The sequence below is a fragment of the Zophobas morio genome, unplaced genomic scaffold (genome assembly GCF_036711695.1).
Source record: "Zophobas morio isolate AGI-343-1 ecotype UQ-CSIRO unplaced genomic scaffold, CSIRO_AGI_Zmor_V1 ptg000033l, whole genome shotgun sequence".
Classification (NCBI taxonomy): domain Eukaryota; kingdom Metazoa; phylum Arthropoda; class Insecta; order Coleoptera; family Tenebrionidae; genus Zophobas; species Zophobas morio.
The window spans coordinates 1,564,648-1,592,407 of record NW_026972138.1 but is presented as its reverse complement, the minus strand read 5'-3'; the positions used below and the strand labels follow the sequence as shown (position 1 = coordinate 1,592,407).

The window sequence follows — 27,760 nt, the reverse complement described above, 5'->3', positions numbered from 1 at the left end:
AAATTGTGAAAAAAAACCTGGAAACTTGTCTGCACTTTTTTAGAATTCCTTATGTTCTTCTCACAGCATTTCCACTCTAGACGCATACCCCCCGTTCCTTCAACTGCCTTTCATGCTTCAAAAATCCCTGATTGCTTGTTGTGTACAATTAGCTAAATAAATTGGCAAACCACATATTTAACGCAGACATTTGCAGCAAGTAATTACTGATTACTGACCTCTATTAAATTTAATTATTTCCGCAAAAACGGCAAGCATTTAATTATCATTTCTAACCAAAATCGACAACTTAGTTTCACTTAGTTTCATCTAATTTTTACAAAACACCACCCGACGACTGGATGATTGAGAAAGTGCATACGGAATGTGGAAAGTTACGATTAATTTTCCGGTCACGGACGGTCTTGCTGTCCAACCTAATTGGAATCGCAAGCACACTTATTTCAAATATTCCTACGACTCGAACGAGGAGTGGCCAAACAGACCCGAACACAACCCAACTCTCCTTTTTCCTAACTACAACTTTATCAACTCAAAGTTCGATTACTCAACCCTAAGTGCACCAGTACAATGCGTACATAACCGCATTGCGCCACTTAGAACGCATGTAAAACATCCTTGCAAACGAAAGAGTCCTTTCACTTTCGTACTTCATCTAGACCAGCAAATCGAGCAAGTTCGATTGAAAACAGTACCGGCCGCACCGGTGTTAAATAATCCATTACTGACGTCACATTTTTTTTATTTTTCGCACACTCTAACCTTGTGTCGCAAAGCGTGCAAATCGACCACAATTCGCGTTTAGCTAAAACCGATCGACATGACCGCAGTTCACTCCACGCCGATAAACTTGCGAGAAAACAGATAATTCCTTTAATTGATTACAAGAATTCCCTTTTATGTTTGCATTGTGTTAGTCATAGCCGACCGGCGAAAATGCTATTCGACTGGTGAACATAACGAACTGCCACTTCTTCCACGATGGAAAGACCGCTTTTGGTGATGGTGTTCGTGGGACTGTGCTGTGCCGAAGTGACCGCTCTGGAGATTAAAATTCCTCAGGTGCCGTCCATCAGCACGATCGTTAACAGGATCACCAACACCACGTTTGGTGAGTTCGTTTAGTTTTTGTTTGTTTGTTTATTTTAAAGTTACACCTACTTAATTAGTTTATTTAGTTAGCACCTTGCGGTCGTTTGTTTTTTGGTTTGTAGCAAACCGTGACATAGATCTTGCAGTTGGCATCAATGATTGTGTATGTCGTGTTTTGTTACGTCACGTCATTACGTGTTTGATGTTGTTGTTTTGAACTTTTTCGGCCGCTTTTTGGATTATTTGTAAACAGTAGGTTTTACGTGAAACTTTTATAAAACAGCTGGAGTGAATCGCGAACAATAATTCTAGATTTCGAAACACGGCAAACGTTTATCGGTATCGCTTTATTGAAATTCGCTGGGATAGTTAGCATCTGGACGGTATCTATGTTAACAAGCTCATTATTTCGTCAAATATTTACAACCGGTTGCTTCGTTTACGGAATTATAATTCGACAAACATCTAAATAAAGGAGCGACTTATAAGTTTTAAATATTTTTGGGGAAGTTACACAGAGTATTAATTATGTTTAAAATGAATAAAAAAAAAAATAAATTAAACGAGATTACAGCCACGATATGAGAATGAGAATAGACATATTTGGATAATTTTGCTATTTTCAGGCGGAACGCACTTTGACCTTAACAGATTAAAATAATCCGCGATAAAAATCTTATCTTAGTATTGCTGTCGTGTTCCTTAGCGGAAAATTTGTTTTTTTGATAATGTCTGTTTTGTTGGCATTGGGTTTTTAAAACGTGTTATGAATGACTAAAGTTTTTGACGTTTTAGTTTTCCGCCTTTCGAATTCAAATTGGCACAAATTCAAATACTGTTGCTTTCATTGTGGACATTTTTGTTGTTGGCACTGACTTTTGAATTTTTAAAATTTCCGGTTTTCGATTTCTCAGTTTTTAGATTTTTCTGATTTTTCAATTTTCCACTTTCGGATGAATAGCATTTTCGATTCTTATCTTGTCGTTTTTCAATTCTACAATTTTCGATTCACAATTTTTGAGCTTTCGACTTTTAATGTGTTCTAATTATTCCATTTTGGAATTTAAAATGTTTCGGTATTTTAATTTATCGTTTTTTTAATTTCTAAATTTTCTTTCGAGTTTTCAATTTTTCTATTTGCAATTTTTCGATTTTTCAATTTTTTAACATTTCAATTTTTCGTGTTTTTAATTTTCATTTCTTCAATTTTTTCTTTCAATTTTGCGCCCCCTCAACTTATCGTTTCTTCAATTTTTGATTTCTTCAACTTTTCGTTCTTCAAATTTTCGTTTCTTCAATTTCTCGATTTGCAAATTTTCATTTAGTCAACTTTTCGTTTCTTCACTTTTTTGTTGCTTCAAGTTTTTGGTTCACAATTTTCGTTTCAACAATTTTTCGAGTTTTCAATTTTTCTATTTGCATTTTTTAATTTTTTTAATTTTCCGTTTCTTCAATTTTTCTTTGAATTTTGCGTTTCTTCAACTTATTTTTTCTTTAGTTTTTGGGTTCTTCAACTTTTCAGTTCATCAGTTTTTCATTTCTTCAACTTTTCGTTTCTTCAATTTTTTATTACCTCAAATTTTTGGTTTCCAATTTTTTTGATTTTACAATTATTCGGGTTTTCAATTTTCCTATTTCCATTTTTTTTTCGTTTCTTCAATTTTTCAAACTGTAATTTTTGGGGTTTCCATTTTTCGGTTGTTCAATTTTTCCTTTCAACTTTGCGTTTCTTCAACTTGTCGTTTCTTCAGTTTTTGGTTTCATCAACTTTTCGTTTCTTCAATTTTTTGTTACTTCAACTTTTCGGTTCTTCAATTTTTCGTTTCTTGAATTTTTCATTTCTTCAACTTTTCGATTCAATTTTTCAATTCTTCAACTTTTCGTTTTTTCAATTTTTTGTTACTTCAATTTTGTGATTTCCAATTTATTCCATTTTACAATTATTCGAGTCTTCAATTTTTCTATTTGAATGTTTTTAATTTTTTATTTTCCATTTCTTCGATTTTTCAAACTGCAATTTTTGGAGTTTCCATTTTTCGTTTCTTCAATTTTTCCTTTCAATTTTGCGTTTCTTCAACTTATTGTTCCTTCAGTTTTTAGTTTGTTCAACTTTTCGTTTCTTCAATTTTTCATTTCTTCAATTTTTCCTTTCTTCAATTTTTCATTTCTTCAACTTTGCGTTTCTTCAATTTTTTGTTACTTCAATTTTTTGCTTTCAAAATTTTCGATTTTACAATTTTTCGGGTTTTCAGTTATTCTATTTGCATTTTTTTAATTTTTTATTTTCCGTTTCTTCAATTTTTCAAACTGCAATTTTGGAGTTTCCATTTTTCGTTTCTTCACTTTTTCGTTTCAACTTTGCGTTCATTCAACTTATCGTTTCTTCAGTTTTTGGTTTCTTCAAATTTCGGTTCTTCAATTTTTCGTTTCTTCGATTTTTTATTTCTTCAACTTTTCCTCTCAATTTTTCATTTCTTCATCGTTTCCTTTTCGTTTTCGTTTCTTCAATTTAGCGGTTTTACAATTTTTTCGTTTACAATTTTGCGATTTTACAATTTTTCTATTTGAATTTTTTTAATTTTCTCTTTCTTCAATTTTTGAAACTGCAAATTTTTGGAGTTTCCATTTTTGGTTTCTTTAGTTTTTCCTTTCAATTTTGCGTTTCTACGATTTTTTATTTTTTCAACTTTTCCTTTCTTCAATTTTTCATTTCTTCAACTTTTCGTTTTTCAATTTTACAATTTTTCGATTTTTCAGATTTTCGTTTCTTCAATTTGTCTATTATAAATTTTTCGATTTTCCGATTTGTTAATTTTTTCATTTTTCGTGTTTTTTGAATTTTTGGATTTATATTTACTTTTTCAATTTATTTTATTTGTTTTTTCATACTCTTTCTTTGTACTTTTTCGAGTTTTTAAATTTTCTCTCTTTTTTTTATGATTTGTCAATTGTTCATTTCCTCGATTTTTCGTATCTTCAATTTTTCGTTTTAATTGAAATTAATTCAAATTATTTCTTCAACTTTTCGTTTTTCAATTTTACAATTTTTCGATTTTTCAGATTTTCGTTTTTTCAATTTGTCTATTACAAATTTTTCGATTTTCAGATTTGTTAATGTTTTAATTTTTCGTGTTTTTTGAATTTTTGGATTTATATTTACTTTTTAATTTTTTTTTATTTTGTGATTTGCAATTTTTCTTTTTTTTTCATACTCTTTCTTTGCACTTTTTCGAGTTTTTAATTTTTCTCTTTTTTGATGTTTTCTCAATTGTTCGTCTCCTCGATTTTTTGTATCTTCAATTTTTCCTTTTAATTGAATTTAATTCAAATTGTCTCTTCAATTTTTCGTTTCTTCAATTTTTCGGTTTGCAAGTTTTCGTCTTTGAACTGTTTCAAGTTTTCGATCTTCAGTGTTTCGTTTTGTCAATTTTTTTATTTTTTTATTGCTCAATTAACAATTTTTATCCATTTTTCGATTCTGCAATGTTTCATTTCTTCAACTTATCATTTCTACGATTCTTGGTTTTTTGATTTGCAGTTTTTGGAGTTTCCATTTTTTGATTTTTAATTTCTCGTTTTTTCAATTTTTCGTTTTCCAATTTTTTGAGTTTCAGTTTTTCTATTGGCATTTTTCGTTTTGTAAATTTTCTGTTTCTTCAATTTTACGGTTTTTCGAATTTTCAAGTTTTCTATTTGCAATTTTTCAATTTTCCATTTTTTGTTTCTTCATTTTTTCATTTATTCCAACTTTTCGTTTCTACAATTTTTGGAGTTTTCAACTTTTCTATTTGCATTTTTAAATTTTTTAATTTTCCGTTACTTCAATTTTTCGTTCCAATTTTGTTTCTTCAACTTATTGTTTCTTCATTTTTTTGTTTCTCCAACTTTCCGGTTCTTCAGTTTTTCATTTCTTCAATTTTTCATTTCTTCAACTTTTCATTTCTTCAACTTTTCGTTCTTCAATTTTTTGTTACTTCAAATTTTTGGTTTCCAATTTTTTCGATTTTACAATTATTCGGGTTTTAAATTTTCCTATTTGCATTTTTTTAATTTTTTATTTTCCTTTTCTTCAATTTTTCAAACTGTAATTTTTGGGGTTACCGTTTTTCGGTTGTTCAATTTTTCCTTTCAACTTTGCGTTTCTTCAACTTGTCATTTCTTCAGTTTTTGGTTTCTTCAACTTTTCGGTTCTTAAATTTTCAGTTTCTTCAAATTTTCGTTACAATTTTTCATTTCATCAACTTTTCGCTTCTTCAATTTTTTGTTACTTCAATTTTATGATTTACAATTTAGCAATTTTACAGTTTTTCGAGTTTTCAATTTTACTATTTGCATATTTTTAGTTTTTTAATTTTCCGTTTCTTCAACTTTTCAAACTGCAATTTTTCGAGTTTCCATTTTTCGTTTCTTCAGTTTCTCCTCAATTTGATGTTTCTTCAATTTTTTGTTTTACAATTTTGCGATTTTACAATTTTTCGAGTTTTCTATTTTTCTATTTGCATTTTTTCAATTTTTCAATTTTTTTCCGTTTCTTCAATTTTTTTCATTTTCCGTTTCTTCAATTTTTCCTTTCAATTTTGCATTTTTTCAACTTATCGTTCCTCAGTTTTTGGTTTCTTCAATTTCTTGTTTCTTTGATTTTTTATTTCAACTTTTCGTTTCTTTGATTTTTAATTTCTTCAACTTTCCGTTTTTTCAATTTTTCATTTCTTCAATTTTTTGGTACTTCAATATTTTGGTTAAAAATTTTTTGAGTTCTCAATTTACCTATTTGCATTTTTTTATTTTTTTTTATTTCTTAACTATCCGTTTCTGCAATTTTTCAAACTGCAATTTTTGGAGTTTCCATTTTTCGTTTCTTCAATTTTTCCTTTCAACTTTTTGTTTCTTCAATTTTTCATTTATTCAACTTTTCGTTTCTTCACTTTTTGTTGCTTCAGTGTTTTGGTTCACAATTTTCGTTTTTACAATTTTTCGAGTTTCCAATTTTTCTATTTGCATTTTCCGTTTCTTCAATTTTTCCTTTCAATTTTGCGTTTCCTCGACTTATTGTTCCTTCAGTTTTTGGTTTCTTCAACTTTTCGGTTTTTCAATTTTTCGTTTCTTCAATTTTTCATTTCTTGAACTTTGCGTTTCTTCAATTTTTTGTTACATCAATTTTTTGGTTTCAAATTTTTCGATTTTACAATTTTTCGGGTTTTCAATTATTCTATTTGCATTTTTTTAATTTTTTATTTTTCAAGCTGCAATTTTTGGAATTTCCATATTTCGTTTCTTCAATTGTTCCTTTCAACTTTGCGTTTCTTCATCTATTCGTTTTCGTTTCTTCAATTTTGCGGTTTTACAATTTTTCTATTTGCTTTTTTAAATTTTCCGTTTCTTCAATTTTTGAAAATGCAAATTTTTGGAGTTTCTATTTTTGGTTTCTTCAGTTTTTTCTTTCAATTTTGTGTTCTCCAACTTTTCGTTTCTTCAATTTTTCGTTTCTTCGATTTACATTTTTTCAACTTTTCCTTTCTTCAATTTTCCATTTCTTTAACTTTTCGTTTTTCAATTTTACAGTTTTTCGATTTTTCAGATTTTCGTTTCTTCAATTTGTCCATTACTAATTTTTCGATTTTCAATTTTTGAATTTATATTTACTTTTTCAATTTTTTTTTATTTTGTGATTTGCAATTTTTCGTGTTTCTTCATATTCTTTGTTTGCACTTTTCGAGTTTTTAATTTTTCTCTTCATATTTAATGATTTTTCAATTCTTTTCTTCTTTTTTTCGTCTCCTCGATTTTTCGTACATATCTTCAATTTCTCGGTTTGCAAGTTTTCGATTTTGAACTTTTTCGAGTTCTCGATCTTTTTCTACTTACATTTTTTGACTTTTCAGTGTTTCGTTTTGTCATTTTTTTTATTGTTCAATTTTTATCCATTTTTCGTTTCTTCAATGTTTCATTTCTTCAACTTTCGTTTCTACAATTTTTGGTTTCTTTGATTTTTCGATTCTCCAATTTTATAATTTTTTGATTTGAAATATTTTGAGTTTCTGCAATTTCACGGTTGTATTTTTTCGAGTTTTAAATTTTTCACTTTAATTTTTGATTTTTCAATTTTTCGTTTCTTCAATTTTTCTATTTGCAATTTTTGAATTTCCCACTTCTTATTTCTTCAATTTTTCGTTTCTTCAAATTCTCTTCTGGACATTTTCGATTTTGCAATTTTTCGAGCTCTCGATCTATTTATTAGCATTTTTTTTGATTTTTCAGTTTTTCGGTTTTCAATTTTTTTATTTCTTCAATTTCTCGGTTTGCAATATTTCGTTTCTTCGGTTTTTCGACAAACAGTTTTTCAATTAGCAATTTTTGAGTTTCCATTCCTTTCTTCATTTTTTTGTTTCTTCCACTTTTTGTTTCTTCTACTTTTCGTTTCGTCAATTGTTCGATTTTAGAATTGTTCAGTTTGCAATTTTTCGAAGTTTTCTTTTTTCGTTTCTTCAACTTTTCGTTTCTTCGGTTTTTCGTTTCTTCAATTTTTCGACATTATAATTTTTCGAGTTTCCATTTGTCGTTTCGTCAGTTTTCGTTTCTACAATTTTTCGTTTTTTCAAATTTTTGTTTCTTCAGTTTTTCGTTTCTTAAATTTTTCGTTATTTCAACTTATTGTTTCCACAATTTTTGGGTTCTTAAACTTTTTGGTTCTTTAAATTTTTTGTTTTTAATAATAAACTTTCAACTTTTCATTTCTAGAACTTTTCTATTTGCAGTTTTTCAGTTTTTCGTTATTCTTGAATTTTTCTATTTAGAATTTTCCGGTTTTTCAATTTTTTTATTTGCAATTTCCATAGGTATATCAAAGAAACGAAAAAATAAAATTTTCAAGGTATTTCCGTCTTTACATAGCTTAAGAAAAAATTGCAAACAATGATAAAAAAGAACTTCCCTTGCTAAGAAGGCACAACACATCTTAGACGGGATATATTTTTACTCATTCTGAAACTTATAAATTAAATCAGTCAATTTTAATAACAATCTCGCTGATAAATTACAAAATTTGACGGTAGAAATTTATTAGCTTAAATTTAAAAACAGGCAATTAATTAAACGAGGAACGGAAGAACCGTCACGCTGTCTTCACGAAATTTATGTAACAGATAACGTCACCAATTTTTTGAAGTAGATAATTAAATTAATTAATTCAATAGTCGTGCCTTACCAGAATTTCTAAACCTTCGTTATGTAATCTCTAAAACACAAAATGTCAAGTCCGATGGTGCAAGCTTAGCTAGTTTTTAGGCCTGCAACGCAAAAAATCGCAATGAATTTTTAAACCAGAAATAAACGAGAATTTTATGCTTACATTTCGAATAATTAATTTCGTAAAACGCGACATTATTTTCCAAACAAATATAATTTAATTAAAATCAACATTAAAATAAATTCCAGGTATAGTCCGCGGCGGAATAAACGCCGTTTCGCGGACCGTAGACCGAATAATAGACACCTTCGGCCGAGTCGAAGACCGCCTGCGCCACCTCCTCGAGGAGTTCCGCAAACTAATCCTCCGGGGAATCCCGGAACTCAGCATCCCCATCCTCGACCCGCTCCACATCGAAAAAATCGAATTCGACGTCGTCCACGACGCGGCAGGGTAAAGCCTCCCCTTAAACCGACTTTCTCACTTTCCGCAGCCTTAAAGGTAACGTCCAAGACGTAACAGTCCGGCACATCTCCAAGTTCGTCATCGACGACGAAAAGTTCAAGGATTTGGGCGGGCTGAGGTATAAGCTGGACCTGAACCTGACCTTCCCGCGTTTAACCATAGACGGCTTCTACAAGCTCAACGGACTCGTCGGGGATTCCATTCCCATTTTCGGCGAGGGCGAGTTCTGGTAAACCACACTAAACTAAGTACTTAAGTAGATTGCTTAGCGAGTTTTCGAAGGTTGAATCTGATCGATTTTAAACTGGCCATTTCGACGGTGATCCAGTTCGACCACCTCAAGTTGAAGCTAACGTCTTTGTTTATTAATATTAAGTTGAGGAAGCTGGAGGTAATGGGTTCTGGATTGAGGGTTGCTAGTTTATAAATCGATTTTGTAGAATCACTTTGACAATTTTATGCACGACGAGGAAATCGGGGAGCTATTTAATAAGGCAATTTCGAAAATGGCACCGGAAGCTATCGATCTGTTGTGGCCCGATATTAAGAAACCGATCGAGGAACAAGTCAAGAATGTGAGTAGGAGGAAATTGAATTGACTGTTTGAAACAGCTTTTTTTCTAGTATGTAAACAGTGTGTTCGACAATGCAACTATATCAAGTCTCGCCAGAAGACTGTTCAATGTTAAGTGAATATGAAGCAGAATTCCTTTAGTTGTAGCCTAATGTAGTATTAATACACGAGAATGATTTATTTTTATTACATGCTTGGTTTTTATTTATCCCTTTATATTTTTCCATTTTTTTTTCCCTTAATATTCGCGGTCTTTTTTTCGCAACAAGAAATTAAAAAATGTTTAAAACAGAAAATATCGATTTTGCAGTTAAGTTCCGCCCCCAATAACTAACGTCGAACAAAGAAAAATCGTCACAATTAAGATAGGGTGGGTGGGCGGGGCTTATATTTCCTTTTTTTTCTTCTTAACATACATAGTCATTACTTCACAACAAGAAACTAAAAACATGTTTAAAATGATAAATTTTATCCCCCACACTTCTCCACAAATTTATCCTTTTAAACATGTTTTCAGTTTTTTGTCGTGGAAAAAAAATACGTACGTTAAGAAAAAAAAGGCCAAATACAAACCCCGCCCACCCGCCCTCGTCCCAGTTGTGATAACGTTTTTATTCGTTGTGAATCGAAATGCATAATGCTTAATTCTCTACAAGAAACTACCATGGAAACATTTCTATTTTCAATCTTTCGATTTCTCAATTTTTCGATATTTCAGATTTTTGATTTTTCAATTTTCGACTTCACTTTTTTGATTTTTGGATTTCTCAGTTTTTCAATTTTTCAGTTTTTGGATATTTCAGTTTTAGAATTTTTCAGTTTTTCCTTCGTTTTTCAAAATTTCAGTTTTGAGATTTTTCAGTTTATTTATTATTCAATTTTTCGATTTCTCAATTTTCCGAGCTTTGAATTTTGTTTTCGTAATTTTTCTCCTCTTCAATTTTACGATTTTTAAATATTTTGATTTTTCAATTTTTCAAGTTTTCAATTTTTCTATTTGCATTTTTTTAAATGTTTTATTTTTCCGTTTTTTCAATTTTTCAAACTGCAATTTTTGGAGTTTTCATTTTCCGTTTCTTCAATTTTTCCTTTCAAATTTGCGTTTCTTTAACTTATCGTTTCTTGAGTTTTTGATTTCTTCAATTTTTCATTTCTTCAACTCTTCGTTTCTTCAATATTTTGTTTTACAATGTTTCGATTTTACAATTTTTCGGGTTTTAAATTTTTCTATTTGCAATTTTTGGATTTTTCAGTTTTTCGATTAATAAAAATTTTTTTATTTTTCATTTCTTCAACTTTTCCAATTACAATTTTTCGATTTTTCGGATTTTCATTTCTTCAATTTATCTATTTATAATTTTTCGATTTTGCGATTTGTTAATATTTTAATTTTTCGAGTTTTCAATTTTTGTGTTTGGATTTTATGATTTTTCAATCGTTCGTTTCTTCAATTTTCCAAAATTTCAGTTTTGGGATTTTTCAGTTTATTTATTATTCAATTTTTCAATTTCTCAATTTTCCGAGTTTTCAATTTGATGTTTACCCAATTTTTCTCCTCAATTTTACGATTTTGAAATATTTTGTTTTTTCAATTTTTCAAGTTTTCAATTTGTCTATTTGCATTTTTTTAATTTTTTAATTTTCCGTTTTTTCAATTTTTCAAACTGCAATTTTTGGAGTTTTCATTTTTCGTTTCTTCAATTTTTCCTTTCAACTTTGTATTTCTTCAACTTATCGTTTCTTCAGTTTTTAATTTCTTCAATTTTCCGGTTCTTCAATTTATCATTTCTTCAACTCAATTCAACTCAAACAATTTTTCGATTTTACAATTTTTCGGGTTCTAAATTTTTCTATTTTAATTTTTCGAGTTTTCAGTTTTTGTCTTTAAATTTTATGATTTTTCAATCATTCGTGTCTTCAATTTTCCGTGTCTTCAATTTTTTCTTTTGATTGAATTTAATTCAAATTTTTTGACTTTTCAATTCTTCGTTTCATCAATTTTTGACTTTTAAATTGTTTTTTCGTTCCTCCAACTTATCGTTTCTACAATTTTTGGTTTCTTTGATTTTTCGGTTCTTCAATTTTATAATTTTTCGATTTGAAATATTTTGAGTTTCTGCAATTTCACGGTTGCATTTTTTCGAGTTTTGAATTTTTCTCTTTACATTTTTGATTTTTCTATTTTTCGTTCCTTCAATTTTTCTATTTGCAATGTTTGGAGTTACCACTTTTCATTTCTTCAATTGTTCATGGTTTCAATTTTTCCTTTTGATTTTTCGTTTCTTCAACTTATTTTTTCTTCAATTTTGTTTCTTCAATTTTTCGACATTACAATTTTTCAAGTTACAATTTTCCGAGTTTCCATTTTTCGTTTCTTCAATTTTTTGTTTCTTCAATTTTTAAATATTTGGAATATTTCGATTTTTCAATTTTTCAAATTTTACTTCATAAACTCTCAGTTTTTCGATTTTTCATTTCTTCAATTTTTCAATTTTTCAATTTTTTAGGTTTTTGATTTTACATTTTTTAAGGTTTTGATTTCTCGACTTCACTTTTTTGACTTTTTGATTTCTCAATATTTCAATTTTTTTATTCCTCGGTTTTTGGATATTTCAATTTTTTCATTCTTCTGTTTTTCTTTCTTTTTTCAATTTTTCGAAATTTCAATTTTGGGATTTTTCAGATTATTTATTATTCAATTTTTCGATTTTGCAATTTCTCAATGTTTCAATTTCTCCATTTTCAATTTTCCAATGTTTCGTTTCATGTTTTTTCAATTTTTCTCTTCAATTTTACGATTTTTAAATATTTCGATTTTTCGGTTTTTTAATTTTACACTTTTGTAAATTCTCAATTTCTCCATTTTTCAATTAATCCATGTTTTGATTTTCCCATTTCTTCACGTTCGATTTTTCAATTTTTTAGATTCTCAGCTTTTGGATATTTCAGTTTTTAGTTTTCTCAGTTTCTTCAGTTTTTCTTTCATTTTCAGTTCTGGGATTTTTCAATATTTCGATTCTTCGACTTTTCGATTTTTGACTTTTGGATTTTTCGATGTGTCGATTTTTAAATTGTAGATTTCTCGATTTCTCAAATGTTTTGATTTTTTAGTCTTTCGATTTTTCGGCTTCCTGGTTTTAGATTTTCTGTTTTTCAATTTTTCGTCTTTTAAATGTAAAAAAACGAAAAAACGGAAAACGGAAAGTTTTTCGTTTTTCTATTTTTCCGATTTTTTTTTTTCGATTTTCAAATTTTTTAACTTTCAAGATTTTGGTTTTTAGATTTTAGCTTATTTCGGTTTCTCAATTTTTTGATCTTTTGATCTTTCGATTTCTCAATATTTCAATTTTTCAATTTTTCAAATTTTTAAATATTTTGATTTCGCGATTTATAGGGATTTGGATATTTGTTTTTTGTTTAGCTTTTCAATTTTTCGATTTTGGCCTATTTCGGTGTCTCAATTTTTCGATTTGGCGACTTCTCGATTTCTCCGTTTTTCGATTTTTTACTTTTCTGATTTTTGATTTTTCAATTTTCGACTTCACTTTTTTGATTTTAGATTTCTCAGTTTTTTTAATTTTTCAGTTTTTGGATATTTCAGTTTTCAATTTTATGTTTCCCCAATTTTTCTCCTCTTCAATTTTTTGATTTTTCATTTCTTCAATTTTTCAAATTTTTAGGTTTCTGATTTTACAATTTTTTAAGGTTTTGATTTTTCGACTTCACTTTTTTGACTTTTTGATTTCTCAATATTTCAATTTTTAATTCCTCGGTTTTTGGATATTTCAGTTTTGAGATTCTTCAGTTTTTCCGTTCTTCTGTTTTTATTTCATTTTTCAATTTTTCGAAATTTCAGTTTTGGGATTTTTCAAATTATTTATTTTCAATTTTTCGATTTTACAATTTCTCAATGTTTCAATTTCTCCATTTTCAATTTTCCAATGTTTCGTTTCACGTTTTTTCAAATTTTTCTCCTCTTCAATTTTACGATTTTTAAATATTCAGATCTTTCGATTTTTTAATTTTAGACTTTTCTAAATTCTCAATTTTTCGATCTTTTGGATATTTCAGTTTTGAGTTTTTTCAATTTATCCATTCTTCAGTTTATCTTTCCTTTTTCAGTTTTGGGATTTTTCAATATTTCGATTCTTCGACTTTCGATTTTTGACTTCTGGATTTTTCGAAGTGTCGATTTTTTTACTTTTCGATTTTTAAATTATAAATTTTTCGATCAGAATGTTTTTAGTTTTTTTATTTTTCCGATTTTGGATTTTTCGATTTTCAAGTTATTTAACTTTCAACTTTTCAGTTTTTCGATTTTAGCCTATTTCGGTTTCTCAATTTTTCGATTTTTTGATCTTTCGATTTTTCAATATTTCACTTTTTCAATTTTTCGAATTTTTAAATATTTTGATTTCTCCATTTATCGAGATTTGGATGTTTGTTTATTTGTTTAACTTTTCAATCTTTCGATTTTGGCCAATTTCGGTGTCTCAATTTTTCGATTTGTCGACTTCTCCATTTCTCGGTTTTCGATTTTTTACTTTTCGAGATTTTTGATTTTTCGATTTTCGACTTCACTTTTTTGATTTTTAGATTTCTTAGTTTTTCAATTTTTCAGTTTTTGGATATTTCAATTTTGGAATTTTTCAGATTATTTATCATTCAATTTTTCGATTTTGCAATTTCTCAATGTTTCAATTTCTCCATTTTCAATTTTCCAATGTTTCGTTTTACGTTTTTTCAATTTTTCTCCTCTTCAATTTTTAATTTTATACTTTTCTGAATTCTCAATTTTTCGATTTTTCAATTAATCGATTTTTGATTTTCCCATTTCTTCACGATTTTCCAGTTCTTCAATTCTTCAATTTTTCGATTTTTTAAATTCTCAGCTTTTGGATATTTAAGTTTTGAGATTTTTTAGTTTATCCATTCTTCAGTTTTTTCTTTCATTTTTCAGTTTTTCGATATTTCAGTTTTGGGACTTTCGATATTTCGATTTTTGACTTTTGGATTTTTCGATTTTTTTACTTTTCCGATTTTTAAATTGTAGATTTTTCGATTTCCCAAATGTTTTAATTTTTTAATTTTCGATTTTTCGGCTTCCCGGTTTTAGATTTTCTGTTTTTCAATTTTTCGTTTTTTAAATTTTTCATTTTTTAAATTTTTCGATTTTTCAATTTTGTGATTTCCCGATTTTTCAAAATTGATTGTTCAGTTTCTCGATTTATCAGTTCTTCAACTTACAACTTTTCAATTTTTTATTTTGGCCTATTTCGGTTTCTCAGTTTTCCATTTTTTCGTTTTTTTATTTTTCCGATTTTAGATTTTTCGATTTTCAAATTATTTAACTTTCAACTTTTCGGTTTTTCGATTTTGGCCTATTTTTCGATTTTTCGATCTTTTGATCTTTCGATTTCTCAATATTACAATTTTTCGAATTTTTAAATATTTTGATTTCTCGATTTATCGAGATTTGGATGTTTGTTTTTTTTTTGTTTAACTTTTCAATTTTTCGATTTTGGACGATTTCAGTGTCTCAATTTTTCGATTTGTCGACTTCTCGATTTCTCGGTTTTTCGATTTTTTACTTTTCGGATTTTCGGTTTTTCGATTTTCCAGTTTTTCGAAGCTTCGAAGGAGTTCCGCAAACTAATCCTCCGGGGAATCCCGGAACTCAGCATCCCCATCCTCGACCCGCTCCACATCGAAAAAATCGAATTCGACGTCGTCCACGACGCGGCAGGGTAAAGCCTCCCCTTAAACCGACTTTCTCACTTTCCGCAGCCTTAAAGGTAACGTCCAAGACGTAACAGTCCGGCACATCTCCAAGTTCGTCATCGACGACGAAAAGTTCAAGGATTTGGGCGGGCTGAGGTATAAGCTGGACCTAAACCTGACCTTCCCGCGTTTAACCATCGACGGCTTCTACAAGCTCAACGGACTCGTCGGGGATTCCATTCCCATTTTCGGCGAGGGCGAGTTCTGGTAAACCACACTAAACTAAGTACTTAAGTAGATTGCTTAGCGAGTTTTCGAAGGTTGAATCTGATCGATTTTAAACTGGCCATTTCGACGGTGATCCAGTTCGACCACCTCAAGTTGAAGTTAACGTCTTTGTTTATTAATATTAAGTTGAGGAAGCTGGAGGTAATGGATTCTGGATTGAGGGTTGCTAGTTTATAAATCGATTTTGTAGAATCACTTTGACAATTTTATGCACGACGAGGAAATCGGGGAGCTATTTAATAAGGCAATTTCGAAAATGGCACCGGAAGCTATCGATCTGTTGTGGCCCGATATTAAGAAACCGATCGAGGAACAAGTCAAGAATGTGAGTAGGAGGAAATTGAATTGACTGTTTGAAACAGCTTTTTTTCTAGTATGTAAACAGTGTGTTCGACAATGCAACTATATCAAGTCTCGCCAGAAGACTGTTCAATGTTAAGTGAATATGAAGCAGAATTCCTTTAGTTGTAGCCTAATGTAGTATTAATACACGAGAATGATTTATTTTTATTACATGCTTGGTTTTTATTTATCCCTTTATATTTTTCCTTTTTTTTTCCCTTAATATTCGCGGTCTTTTTTTCGCAACAAGAAATTAAAAAATGTTTAAAACAGGAAATACGGATTTTGCAGTTAAGTTCCGCCCTCAATAACTAACGTCGAACAAAGAAAAAGCGTCACAATTGAGATAGGGTGGGTGGGCGGGGCTTATATTTCCTTTTTTTTCTTCTTAACATACATAGTCTTTACTTCACAACAAGAAACTAAAAACATGTTTAAAATGATAAATTTTATCCCCCACACTTCTCCACAAATTTACCCTTTTAAACATGTTTTCAGTTTTTTGTCGTGGAAAAAAAATACGTACGTTAAGAAAAAAAAGGCCAAATACAAAACCCGGCCACCCGCCCTCGTCCCAGTTGTGATAACGTTTTTATTCGTCGTGAATCGAAATGCAAAATGCTTAATTCTCTACAAGAAACTACCATGGAAACATTTCTATTTTCAATCTTTCGATTTCTCAATTTTTCGATATTTCAGATTTTTGATTTTTCAATTTTCGACTTCACTTTTTTGATTTTTGGATTTCTCAGTTTTTCAATTTTTCAGTTTTTGGATATTTCAGTTTTAGAATTTTTCAGTTTTTCCTTCGTTTTTCAAAATTTCAGTTTTGAGATTTTTCAGTTTATTTATTATTCAATTTTTCGATTTCTCAATTTTCCGAGCTTTGAATTTTGTTTTCGTAATTTTTCTCCTCTTCAATTTTACGATTTTTAAATATTTTGATTTTTCAATTTTTCAAGTTTTCAATTTTTCTATTTGCATTTTTTTAAATGTTTTATTTTTCCGTTTTTTCAATTTTTCAAACTGCAATTTTTGGAGTTTTCATTTTCCGTTTCTTCAATTTTTCCTTTCAAATTTGCGTTTCTTTAACTTATCGTTTCTTGAGTTTTTGATTTCTTCAATTTTTCATTTCTTCAACTCTTCGTTTCTTCAATATTTTGTTTTACAATTTTTCGATTTTACAATTTTTCGGGTTTTAAATTTTTCTATTTGCAATTTTTGGATTTTTCAGTTTTTCGATTAATAAAAATTTTTCAATTTTTCATTTGTTCAACTTTTCCAATTACAATTTTTCGATTTTTCGGATTTTCATTTCTTCAATTTATCTATTTATAATTTTTCGATTTTGCGATTTGTTAATATTTTAATTTTTCGAGTTTTCAATTTTTGTGTTTGGATTTTATGATTTTTCAATCGTTCGTTTCTTCAATTTTCCGAAATTTCAGGTTTGGGATTTTTCAGTTTATTTATTATTCAATTTTTCAATTTCTCAATTTTCCGAGTTTTCAAGTTTATGTTTACCCAATTTTTCTCCTCAATTTTACGATTTTTAAATATTTTGTTTTTTCAATTTTTCAAGTTTTCAATTTGTCTATTTGCATTTTTTTAATTTTTTATTTTTCCGTTTTTTCAATTTTTCAAACTGCAATTTTTGGAGTTTTCATTTTTCGTTTCTTCAATTTTTCCTTTCAACTTTGCATTTCTTCAACTTATCGTTTCTTCAGTTTTTAATTTCTTCAATTTTCCGGTTCTTCAATTTATCATTTCTTCAATTTTTGTTTCTTCAACTCAACTCAACTCAAACAATTTTTCGATTTTACAATTTTTCGGGTTCTAAATTTTTCTATTTTAATTTTTTGAGTTTTCAGTTTTTGTCTTTAAATTTTATGATTTTTCAATCATTCTGTCTTCAATTTTCCGTGTCTTCAATTTTTTCTTTTGATTGAATTTAATTAAAATTTTTTGACTTTTCAGTTCTTCGTTTCATCAATTTTTGACTTTTAAATTGTTTTTTCGTTCCTCCAACTTATCGTTTCTACAATTTTTGGTTTCTTTGATTTTTCGGTTCTTCAATTTTATAATTTTTCGATTTGAAATATTTTGAGTTTCTGCAATTTCACGGTTGCATTTTTTCGAGTTTTGAATTTTTCTCTTTACATTTTTGATTTTTCTATTTTTCGTTCCTTCAATTTTTCAATTTGCAATTTTTGGAGTTACCACTTTTCATTTCTTCAATTGTTCATGGTTTCAATTTTTCCTTTTGATTTTTCGTTTCTTCAACTTATTTTTTCTTCAATTTTTCGACATTACAATTTTTCAAGTTACAATTTTCCGAGTTTCCATTTTTCGTTTCTTCAATTTTTTGTTTCTTCAATTTTTAAATATTTGGAATATTTCGATTTTTCAATTTTTCAAATTTTACTTTATAAACTCTCAGTTTTTCGATTTTTCATTTCTTCAATTTTTCAATTTTTCAATTTTTCAATTTTTTAGGTTTTTGATTTTACATTTTTTTAAGGCTTTGATTTTTCGACTTCACTTTTTTGACTTTTTGATTTCTCAATATTTCAATTTTTTTATTCCTCGGTTTTTGGATATTTCAATTTTTTCATTCTTCTGTTTTTCTTTCTTTTTTCAATTTTTCGAAATTTCAATTTTGGGATTTTTCAGATTATTTATTATTCAGTTTTTCGATTTTGCAATTTCTCAATGTTTCAATTTCTCCATTTTCAATTTTCCAATGTTTCGTTTCATGTTTTTTCAATTTTTCTCTTCAATTTTACGATTTTTAAATATTTCGATTTTTCGGTTTTTTAATTTTACACTTTTGTAAATTCTCAATTTTTCCATTTTTCAATTAATCCATGTTTTGATTTTCCCATTTCTTCACGTTCGATTTTTCAATTTTTTAGATTCCCAGCTTTTGGATATTCCAGTTTTTAGTTTTCTCAGTTTCTTCAGTTTTTCTTTCATTTTCAGTTCTGGGATTTTTCAATATTTCGATTCTTCGACTTTTCGATTTTTGACTTCTGGATTTTTCGATGTGTCGATTTTTAAATTGTAGATTTTTCGATTTCTCAAATGTTTTGATTTTTTAGTCTTTCGATTTTTCGGCTTCTTGGTTTTAGATTTTCTGTTTTTCAATTTTTCGTCTTTTAAATATAAAAAAACGAAAAAACGGAAAACGGAAAGTTTTTCGTTTTTCTATTTTTCCGATTTTTTTTTTCGATTTTCAAATTTTTTAACTTTCAAGTTTTCGGTTTTTAGATTTTAGCTTATTTCGGTTTCTCAATTTTTCGATCTTTTGATCTTTCGATTTCTCAATATTTCAATTTTTCAATTTTTCAAATTTTTAAATATTTTGATCTCGCGATTTATAGGGATTTGGATGTTTGTTTTTTGTTTAGCTTTTCAATTTTTCGATTTTGGCCTATTTCGGTGTCTCAATTTTTCGATTTGTCGACTTCTCGATTTCTCCGTTTTTCGATTTTTTACTTTTCAGATTTTTGATTTTTCAATTTTCGACTTCACTTTTTTGATTTTAGATTTCTCAGTTTTTTAATTTTTCAGTTTTTGGATATTTCAGTTTTCAATTTTATATTTCCCCAATTTTTTGATTTTTCATTTCTTCAATTTTTCAATTTTTCAATTTTTTAGGTTTTTGATTTTACAATTTTTTAAGGTTTTGATTTTTCGACTTCACTTTTTTGACTTTTTGATTTCTCAATATTTCAATTTTTAATTCCTCGGTTTTTGGATATTTCAGTTTTGAGATTCTTCAGTTTTTCCGTTCTTCTGTTTTTATTTCATATTTCAATTTTTCGAAATTTCAGTTTTGGGATTTTTCAAATTATTTATTATTCAATTTTTCGATTTTACAATTTCTCAATGTTTCAATTTCTCCATTTTCAATTTTCCAATGTTTCGTTTCACGTTTTTTCAAATTTTTCTCCTCTTCAATTTTACGATTTTTAAATATTCAGATTTTTCGATTTTTTAATTCTAGACTTTTCTAAATTCTCAATTTTTCGATCTTTTGAATATTTCAGTTTTGAGTTTTTTCAATTTATCCATTCTTCAGTTTATCTTTCCTTTTTCAGTTTTGGGATTTTTCAATATTTCGATTCTTCGACTTTCGATTTTTGACTTCTGGATTTTTCGATGTGTCGATTTTTTTACTTTTCGATTTTTAAATTATAAATTTTTCGATCAGAAAGTTTTTAGTTTTTTTATTTTTCCGATTTTAGATTTTTCGATTTTCAAGTTATTTAACTTTCAAATTTTCGGTTTTTCGATTTTAGCCTATTTCGGTTTCTCAATTTTTCGATTTTTTGATCTTTCGATTTTTCAATATTTCACTTTTTCAATTTTTCGAATTTTTAAATATTTTGATTTCTCGATTTATCGAGATTTGGATGTTTGTTTATTTGTTTAACTTTTAAATTTTTTGATTTTGGCCTATTTCAGTGTCTCAATTTTTCGATTTGTCGACTTCTCCATTTCTCAGTTTTTCAATTTTTTACTTTTCAGATTTTTGATTTTTCGATTTTAGACTTCACTTTTTTGATTTTTAGATTTCTTAGTTTTTCAATTTTTCAGTTTTTGGATATTTCAGTTTTGGAATTTTTCAGATTATTTATCATTCAATTTTTCGATTTTGCAATTTCTCAATGTTTCAATTTCTCCATTTTCAATTTTCCAATGTTTCGTTTTACGTTTTTTCAATTTTTCTCCTCTTCAATTTTTAATTTTATACTTTTCTGAATTATCAATTTTTCGATTTTTTAATTAATCGATGTTTTGATTTTCCCATTTCTTCACGATTTTCCAGTTCTTCAATTCTTCAATTTTTCGGTTTTTTAAATTCTCAGCTTTTGGATATTTCAGTTTTGAAATTTTTTAGTTTATCCATTCTTCAGTTTTTCTTTAATTTTTCAGTTTTTCGATATTTCAGTTTTGGGACTTTCGATATTTCGATTTTTGACTTTTGGATTTTTCGATTTTTTTACTTTTCCGATTTTTAAATTGTAGATTTTTCGATTTCCCAAATGTTTTAATTTTTTAATCTTTCGATTTTTCGGCTTCCCGGTTTTAGATTTTCTGTTTTTCAATTTTTCGTTTTTTAAATTTTTCATTTTTTAAATTTTTCGATTTTTCAATTTTGTGATTTCCCGATTTTTCAAAATTGATTGTTCAGTTTCCCGATTTATCAGTTCTTCAACTTACAACTTTTCAATTTTTTATTTTGGCCTATTTCGGTTTCTCAGTTTTCCATTTTTTCGTTTTTTTATTTTTCCGATTTTAGATTTTTCGATTTTCAAATTATTTAACTTTCAACTTTTCGGTTTTTCGATTTTGGCCTATTTTTCGATTTTTCGATCTTTTGATCTTTCGATTTCTCAATATTACAATTTTTTCGAATTTTTAAATATTTTGATTTCTCGATTTATCGAGATTTGGATGTTTGTTTTTTTTTGTTTAACTTTTCAATTTTTCGATTTTGGACGATTTCGGTGTCTCAATTTTTCGATTTGTCGACTTCTCGATTTCTCGGTTTTTCCATTTTTTACTTTTCGGATTTTCGGTTTTTCGATTTTCCAGTTTTTCGAAGCTTCGAAGGAGTTCCGCAAACTAACCCTCCGGGGAATCCCGGAACTCAGCATCCCCATCCTCGACCCGCTCCACATCGAAAAAATCGAATTCGACGTCGTCCACGACGCGGCAGGGTAAAGCCTCCCCTTAAACCGATTTTCTCACTTTCCGCAGCCTTAAAGGTAACGTCCAAGACGTAACAGTCCGGCACATCTCCAAGTTCGTCATCGACGACGAAAAGTTCAAGGATTTGGGCGGGCTGAGGTACAAGCTGGACTTGAACCTGACCTTCCCACGTTTAACCATCGACGGCTTCTACAAGCTCAACGGACTCGTCGGGGATTCCATTCCCATTTTCGGCGAGGGCGAGTTCTGGTAAACCACACTAAACTAAGTACTTAAGTAGATTGCTTAGCGAGTTTTCGAAGGTTGAATCTGATCGATTTTAAACTGGCCATTTCGACGGTGATCCAGTTCGACCACCTCAAGTTGAAGCTAACGTCTTTGTTTATTAATATTAAGTTGAGGAAGCTGGAGGTAATGGATTCTGGATTGAGGGTTGCTAGTTTATAAATCGATTTTGTAGAATCACTTTGACAATTTTATGCACGACGAGGAAATCGGGGAGCTATTTAATAAGGCAATTTCGAAAATGGCACCGGAAGCTATCGATCTGTTGTGGCCCGATATTAAGAAACCGATCGAGGAACAAGTCAAGAATGTGAGTAGGAGGAAATTGAATTGACTGTTTGAAACAGCTTTTTTTCTAGTATGTAAACAGTGTGTTCGACAATGCAACTATATCAAGTCTCGCCAGAAGACTGTTCAATGTTAAGTGAATATGAAGCAGAATTCCTTTAGTTGTAGCCTAATGTAGTATTAATACACGAGAATGATTTATTTTTATTACACGCTTGGTTTTTATTTATCCCTTTAATTTTTTTTTTTCTTAATATTCGTAATCTTTTTTTCGCAACAACAAACTTAAAATGTTTAAAACAGGAAATACCGATTTTGCAGTTAAGTTCCGCCCCCAATAACTAACGTCAAACAAAGAAAAATCGTCACAATTGAGATAGGGTGGGTGGGCGGGGCTTATATTTCCTTTTTTTCTTCTTAACACTTCTATACAAATTTACCCTTTTAAACTTGTTTTCAATTTTTTGTCGTGGAAAAAAAAAATACGTACGTTAAGAAAAAAAAGGCCAAATTCAAACCCCGCCCACCCGCCCTCATTCCAGTTGTGCTAATGTTTTTATTCGTTGTGAATCGAAGGGCGGAGTTTTTGCAAAATGCTTAATTCTCTACAAGAAACTACCATGGAAACACTTCTATTTTCAATTTTTCGATTTCTCAATTTTTCGATATTTCAGATTTTTGATTTTTCAATTTTTGACTTCACTTTTTTGATTTTTAGATTTCTCAGTTTTTCAATTTTTCAGTTTTTCCGTCGTTTTTCAATTTTTCGAAATTTCAGTTTTGGGATTTTTCAGTTTCTCAATTTTTCGATTTCTCAATTTTCCGAGTTTTGAATTTTATGTTTTCCCAATTTTTCTCCTCTTCAACTTTACGATTTTTAAATATTTTGATTTTTCAATTTTTCAAGTTTTCAATTCTTCGATTTGCATTTTTTTTTAATTTGTTATTTTTCCGTTTTTCCAATTTTTCAAACTGCAATTTTTTGAGTTTTCATTTTTCGTTTCTTCAATTTTTCCTTTCAACTTTGCGTTTCTTCAACTTATCGATTTTCAATATTTTGTTTTACAATTTTTCGATTTTACAATTTTTCGGGTTTTAAATTTTTGGATTTTTCAGTTTTTCGATTAATAAAAATTTTTCAATTTTTCATTTCTTCAACTTTTCCAATTACAATTTTAATATTTTAATTTTTCGAGATTTTATGATTTTTCAATCGTTTCTCCAATTTTCCGTGTCTTCTATTTTTCCTTTTGATTGAATTAAATTCAATTTATTTGACTTTTCAGTTTCATTTCTACAATTTTTGAACTTTTAAATTGTGTTTTCGTTCCTTCAAGTTATCGTTTCTACAATTTTTGGTTTCTTTGATTTTTCGGTTCTTCAATTTTATAATTTTTCGATTTGAAATATTTTCAGTTTCTGCAGTTTCACGGTTGCATTTTTCGAGTTTTCAATTTTTCTCTTTACATTTTTGATCTTTCAATTTTTCGTTCCTTCAATTCTTCTATTTGCAATATTTGGAGTTACCACTTTTCATTTCTGCAACTTATCGTTTCTGGAGTTTTTGGTTTCTTTGATTTTTAGGTTCTTCAATTTTTCATTTCTTCAATTTTTCGACATTACAATTTTTCAAGTTACAATTTTCCGAGTTACCATTTTTCGTTTCTTCAATTTTTTGTTTTTTCAATTTTTCGTTTCTTCAATTTTTTTGTTTTTAAATTTTTGAATATTTTGATTTTTCAATTTTTCAAATTCTATTTTCACAAACTCCCAGTCTTTCGATTTCTCATTTATTCAATTTTTCAATTTTTTAGGTGTTTGATTTTACAATTTTTCGTTTCTTCAATTTTTCTATTTGCAATTTTTGGAGTTACCACTTTTCACTTCTTCAATTTTTCGTGGCTTCAATTTTTCCTTTTAATTTTTCGTTTCTTCAACTTATTTTTTCTTCAATTTCTCAGTTTGCAACATTTTGATGTTTTTCAACGTTCCGCTTTTTATTTCTTCAACTTATCGTTTCTACAGTGTTTGGTTTCTTCGATTTTTAGGTTCTTCAATTCTTCGTTTCTTCAATTTTTCGACATTACAATTTTTCCACATTACAATTTTTCAAGTTACAATTTTCCGAGTTTCCATTTTTCGTTTCTTCAATTTTTCGTTTCTTCAATTTTTTTGTTTTTAAATTTTTAAATATTTTGATTTTTCAATTTTTCAAATTCTACTTTCACAACCTCCCAGTTTTTCGATTTCTCATTTCTTCAATTTTTCAATTTTTCAATTTTTTAGGTTTTCGATTTTACAATTTTTAAGGTTTTGATTTTTCGACTTCACTTTTTTTACTTTTTGATTTCTCAATATTTGAATTTTTTATTTCCTCGCTTTTTGGATTTTTCAGTTTTTCAATTCTTCAGTTTTTCTTTCATCTTTCAGTATTTCGATTGATCGACTCTTCGATTTTTGACTTCTGGATTTTTCGATGTGTCGATTTTTTTACTTTTTCTTCTTTTAAATTGTAGATTTTTCGATTTCTCAAAGGTTTTGATTTTTTAATCTTTGCATTTTTCGGCTTCCTGGTTTTAGATTTTCATTTTTTCAATTTTTCGTCTTTTAAATATAAAAAAGCGAAAAAACGGAAAATGTTTCGATTTTTTATTTTTCCGATTTTAGATTTTTCGATTTTCAAATTATTTAACTTTCAACTTTTCGGTTTTTCGATTTTAACCTATTTCGGTTTCTCAATTTTTCGATCTTTTGATCTTTCGATTTCTCAATATTTCAATTTTTCAATTTTTCGAATTTTTAAATATCTTGATTTCACGATTTATAGGGATTTGGATGTTTGTTTTTTGTTTAACTTTTCAATTTTTCGATTTTGGCCAATTTCGGTGTCTCAATTTTTCGATTTGTTGACTTCTCCATTTCGCGATTTTTCGATTTTTCAATTTTCGACTTCACTTTTTTGATTTTTAGATTTCTCAGTTTTTCAATTTTTCAGTTTTTGGATACTTCAGTTTTGGAATTTTTCTAGTTTTGTCGTCGTTTCTCAATTTTCCGAGCCTTCAATTTTATGTTTTCCCAATTTTTCTCCTGTTCAATTTTACGATTTTTAAATATTTTGATTTTTCAATTTTTCGAATCTTACTTTCATAAACTCAGTTTTTCGATTTTTTATTTCTTGAATTATTCAATTTTTCAAATTTTTAGGTTTTTGATTTTACAATTTTTTAAGGTTTTGATTTTTCGACTTCACTTTTTTGACTTATTGATTTCTCAATATTTCAACTTTTTAATTCCTCGGTTTTTGGATCTTTCAGTTTTGAGATTCTTCAGTTTTTCCATGCTTCTGTTTTTCTTTCATTTTTCAATTTTTCGAAATTTCAGTTTTGGCATTTTTCAGATTATTTATTATTCAATTTTTTGATTTTACAATTTCTCAATGTTTCAATTTCTCCATTTTCAATTTTCCAATGTTTCGTTTCACGTTTTTTCAATTTTTCTCCTCTTCAATTTTACGATTTTTAAATATTTCGATTTTTCGGTTTTTTAATTTTACACTTTTGTAAATTCTCAATTTTTCCATTTTTCAATTAATCCATGTTTTGATTTTCCCATTTCTTCACGTTCGATTTTTCAATATTTTAGATTCTCAGCTTTTGGATATTTCAGTTTTTAGTTTTCTCAGTTTATCCATTCTTCAGTTTATCTTTCCTTTTTCAGTTTTGGGATTTTTCAATATTTCGATTCTTCGACTTTCGATTTTTGACTTCTGGATTTTTCGATGTGTCGATTTTTTTACTTTTCGATTTTTAAATTGTAAATTTTTCGATCAGAAAGTTTTTCGTTTTTTTATTTACCCGATTTTAGATTTTTCGATTTTCAAGTTATTTAACTTTCAACTTTTCGGTTTTTCGATTTTAGCCTATTTCGGTTTCTCAATTTTTCGATTTTTTGATCTTTCGATTTTTCAATATTTCACTTTTTCAATTTTTCGAATTTTTAAATATTTTGATTTCTCGATTTATCGAGATTTGGATGTTTGTTTATTTGTTTAACTTTTCAATCTTTCGATTTTGGCCAATTTCGGTGTCTCAATTTTTCGATTTGTCGACTTCTCCATTTCTCGGTTTTCGATTTTTTACTTTTCGAGATTTTTGATTTTTCGATTTTCGACTTCACTTTTTTGATTTTTAGATTTCTTAGTTTTTCAATTTTTCAGTTTTTGGATATTTCAATTTTGGAATTTTTCAGATTATTTATCATTCAATTTTTCGATTTTGCAATTTCTCAATGTTTCAATTTCTCCATTTTCAATTTTCCAATGTTTCGTTTTGCGTTTTTTCAATTTTTCTCCTCTTCCCGCGTTTAACCATCGACGGCTTCTACAAGCTCAACGGACTCGTCGGGGATTCCATTCCCATTTTCGGCGAGGGCGAGTTGTGGTAAACCACACTAAACTAAGTACTTAAGTAGATTGCTTAGCGAGTTTTCGAAGGTTGAATCTGATCGATTTTAAACTGGCCATTTCGACGGTGATCCAGTTCGACCACCTCAAGTTGAAGTTAACGTCTTTGTTTATTAATATTAAGTTGAGGAAGCTGGAGGTAATGGATTCTGGATTGAGGGTTGCTAGTTTATAAATCGATTTTGTAGAATCACTTTGACAATTTTATGCACGACGAGGAAATCGGGGAGCTATTTAATAAGGCAATTTCGAAAATGGCACCGGAAGCTATCGATCTGTTGTGGCCCGATATTAAGAAACCGATCGAGGAACAAGTCAAGAATGTGAGTAGGACGAAATTGAATTGACTGTTTGAAATAGCTTTTTTTGTAGTATGTAAACAGTGTGTTCGACAATGCAACTATATCAAGTCTCGCCAGAAGACTGTTCAATGTTAAGTGACTATGAAGCAGAATTCCTTTAGTTGTAGCCTAATGTAGTATTAATACACGAGAATGATTTATTTTTATTACACGCTTGGTTTTTATTTATCCCTTTATATTTTCCCTTTTTTTTTTATATTCGCGGTCTTTTTTTCGCAACCAAAAATTAAAAAAATGTTTAAAACAGGAAATACCGATTTTGCAGTGAAGTTCCGCCCCCAATAACTAACGTCGAACAAAGAAAAATCGTCACAATTGAAATAGGGTGGGTGGGCGGGGCTTATATTTCCTTTTTTTTTTCTTCTTAACATACATAGTCTTTACTTCACAACAAGAAACTAAAAACATGTTTAAAATGATAAATTTTATCCCCCACACTTCTCCACAAATTTACCCTTTTAAACATGTTTTCAGTTTTTTGTCGTGGAAAAAAAATACGTACGTTAAAAAAAAAGGCCAAATACAAACCCCGCCCACCCGCCCTCGTCCCAGTTGTGATAACGTTTTTATTCGTTGTGAATCGAAATGCATAATGCTTAATTCTTTACAAGAAACTACCATGGAAACATTTCTATTTCCAATCTTTCGATTTCTCAATTTTTCGATATTTCAGATTTTTGATTTTTCAATTTTCGACTTCACTTTTCTTGATTTTTGGATTTCTCAGTTTTTCAATTTTTCAGTTTTTGGATATTTCAGTTTTAGAATTTTTCAGTTTTTCCTTCGTTTTTCAAAATTTCAGTTTTGAGATTTTTCAGTTTATTTATTATTCAATTTTTCGATTTCTCAATTTTCCGAGCTTTGAATTTTGTTTTCGTAATTTTTCTCCTCTTCAATTTTACGATTTTTAAATATTTTGATTTTTCAATTTTTCAAGTTTTCAATTTTTCTATTTGCATTTTTTTAAATGTTTT

General features: G+C 28.5%; 2 protein-coding genes across 2 annotated transcripts; both read left to right on the top strand.

The window, feature by feature from the left end:
* The first annotated feature begins 671 nt into the window (after window positions 1–671).
* On the top strand, window positions 672–9,506 carry LOC135139753 (uncharacterized). The gene is made up of 6 exons (XM_064070082.1): window positions 672–1,111; window positions 8,527–8,731; window positions 8,772–8,972; window positions 9,026–9,134; window positions 9,184–9,318; window positions 9,368–9,506. The coding sequence occupies exons 1-6, from the start codon at window positions 982–984 to the stop codon at window positions 9,434–9,436; spliced, it is 849 nt and encodes a 282-aa protein (XP_063926152.1). The 5' UTR covers window positions 672–981; the 3' UTR covers window positions 9,437–9,506.
* A 16,743-nt stretch (window positions 9,507–26,249) lies between these two features.
* LOC135139779 (uncharacterized) lies at window positions 26,250–26,935 on the top strand. The gene is made up of 4 exons (XM_064070113.1): window positions 26,250–26,401; window positions 26,455–26,563; window positions 26,613–26,747; window positions 26,797–26,935. The coding sequence occupies exons 1-4, from the start codon at window positions 26,250–26,252 to the stop codon at window positions 26,863–26,865; spliced, it is 465 nt and encodes a 154-aa protein (XP_063926183.1). The 3' UTR covers window positions 26,866–26,935.
* Window positions 26,936–27,760: the final 825 nt, after the last annotated feature.

Bases quoted from the DNA above. Each gene is read 5' to 3' on its own strand.
- LOC135139753 (XM_064070082.1), top strand. From the start codon at position 982: ATGGAAAGACCGCTTTTGGTGATGGTGTTCGTGGGACTGTGCTGTGCC. The intron at 8,973-9,025 runs GTAAACCACACT...GAGTTTTCGAAG, and splicing joins TTCGGCGAGGGCGAGTTCTG to GTTGAATCTGATCGATTTTA. The intron at 9,135-9,183 runs GTAATGGGTTCT...TCGATTTTGTAG, and splicing joins TTAAGTTGAGGAAGCTGGAG to AATCACTTTGACAATTTTAT.
- LOC135139779 (XM_064070113.1), top strand. From the start codon at position 26,250: ATGTTTCAATTTCTCCATTTTCAATTTTCCAATGTTTCGTTTTGCGTT. The intron at 26,402-26,454 runs GTAAACCACACT...GAGTTTTCGAAG, and splicing joins TTCGGCGAGGGCGAGTTGTG to GTTGAATCTGATCGATTTTA. The intron at 26,748-26,796 runs GTGAGTAGGACG...CTTTTTTTGTAG, and splicing joins TCGAGGAACAAGTCAAGAAT to TATGTAAACAGTGTGTTCGA.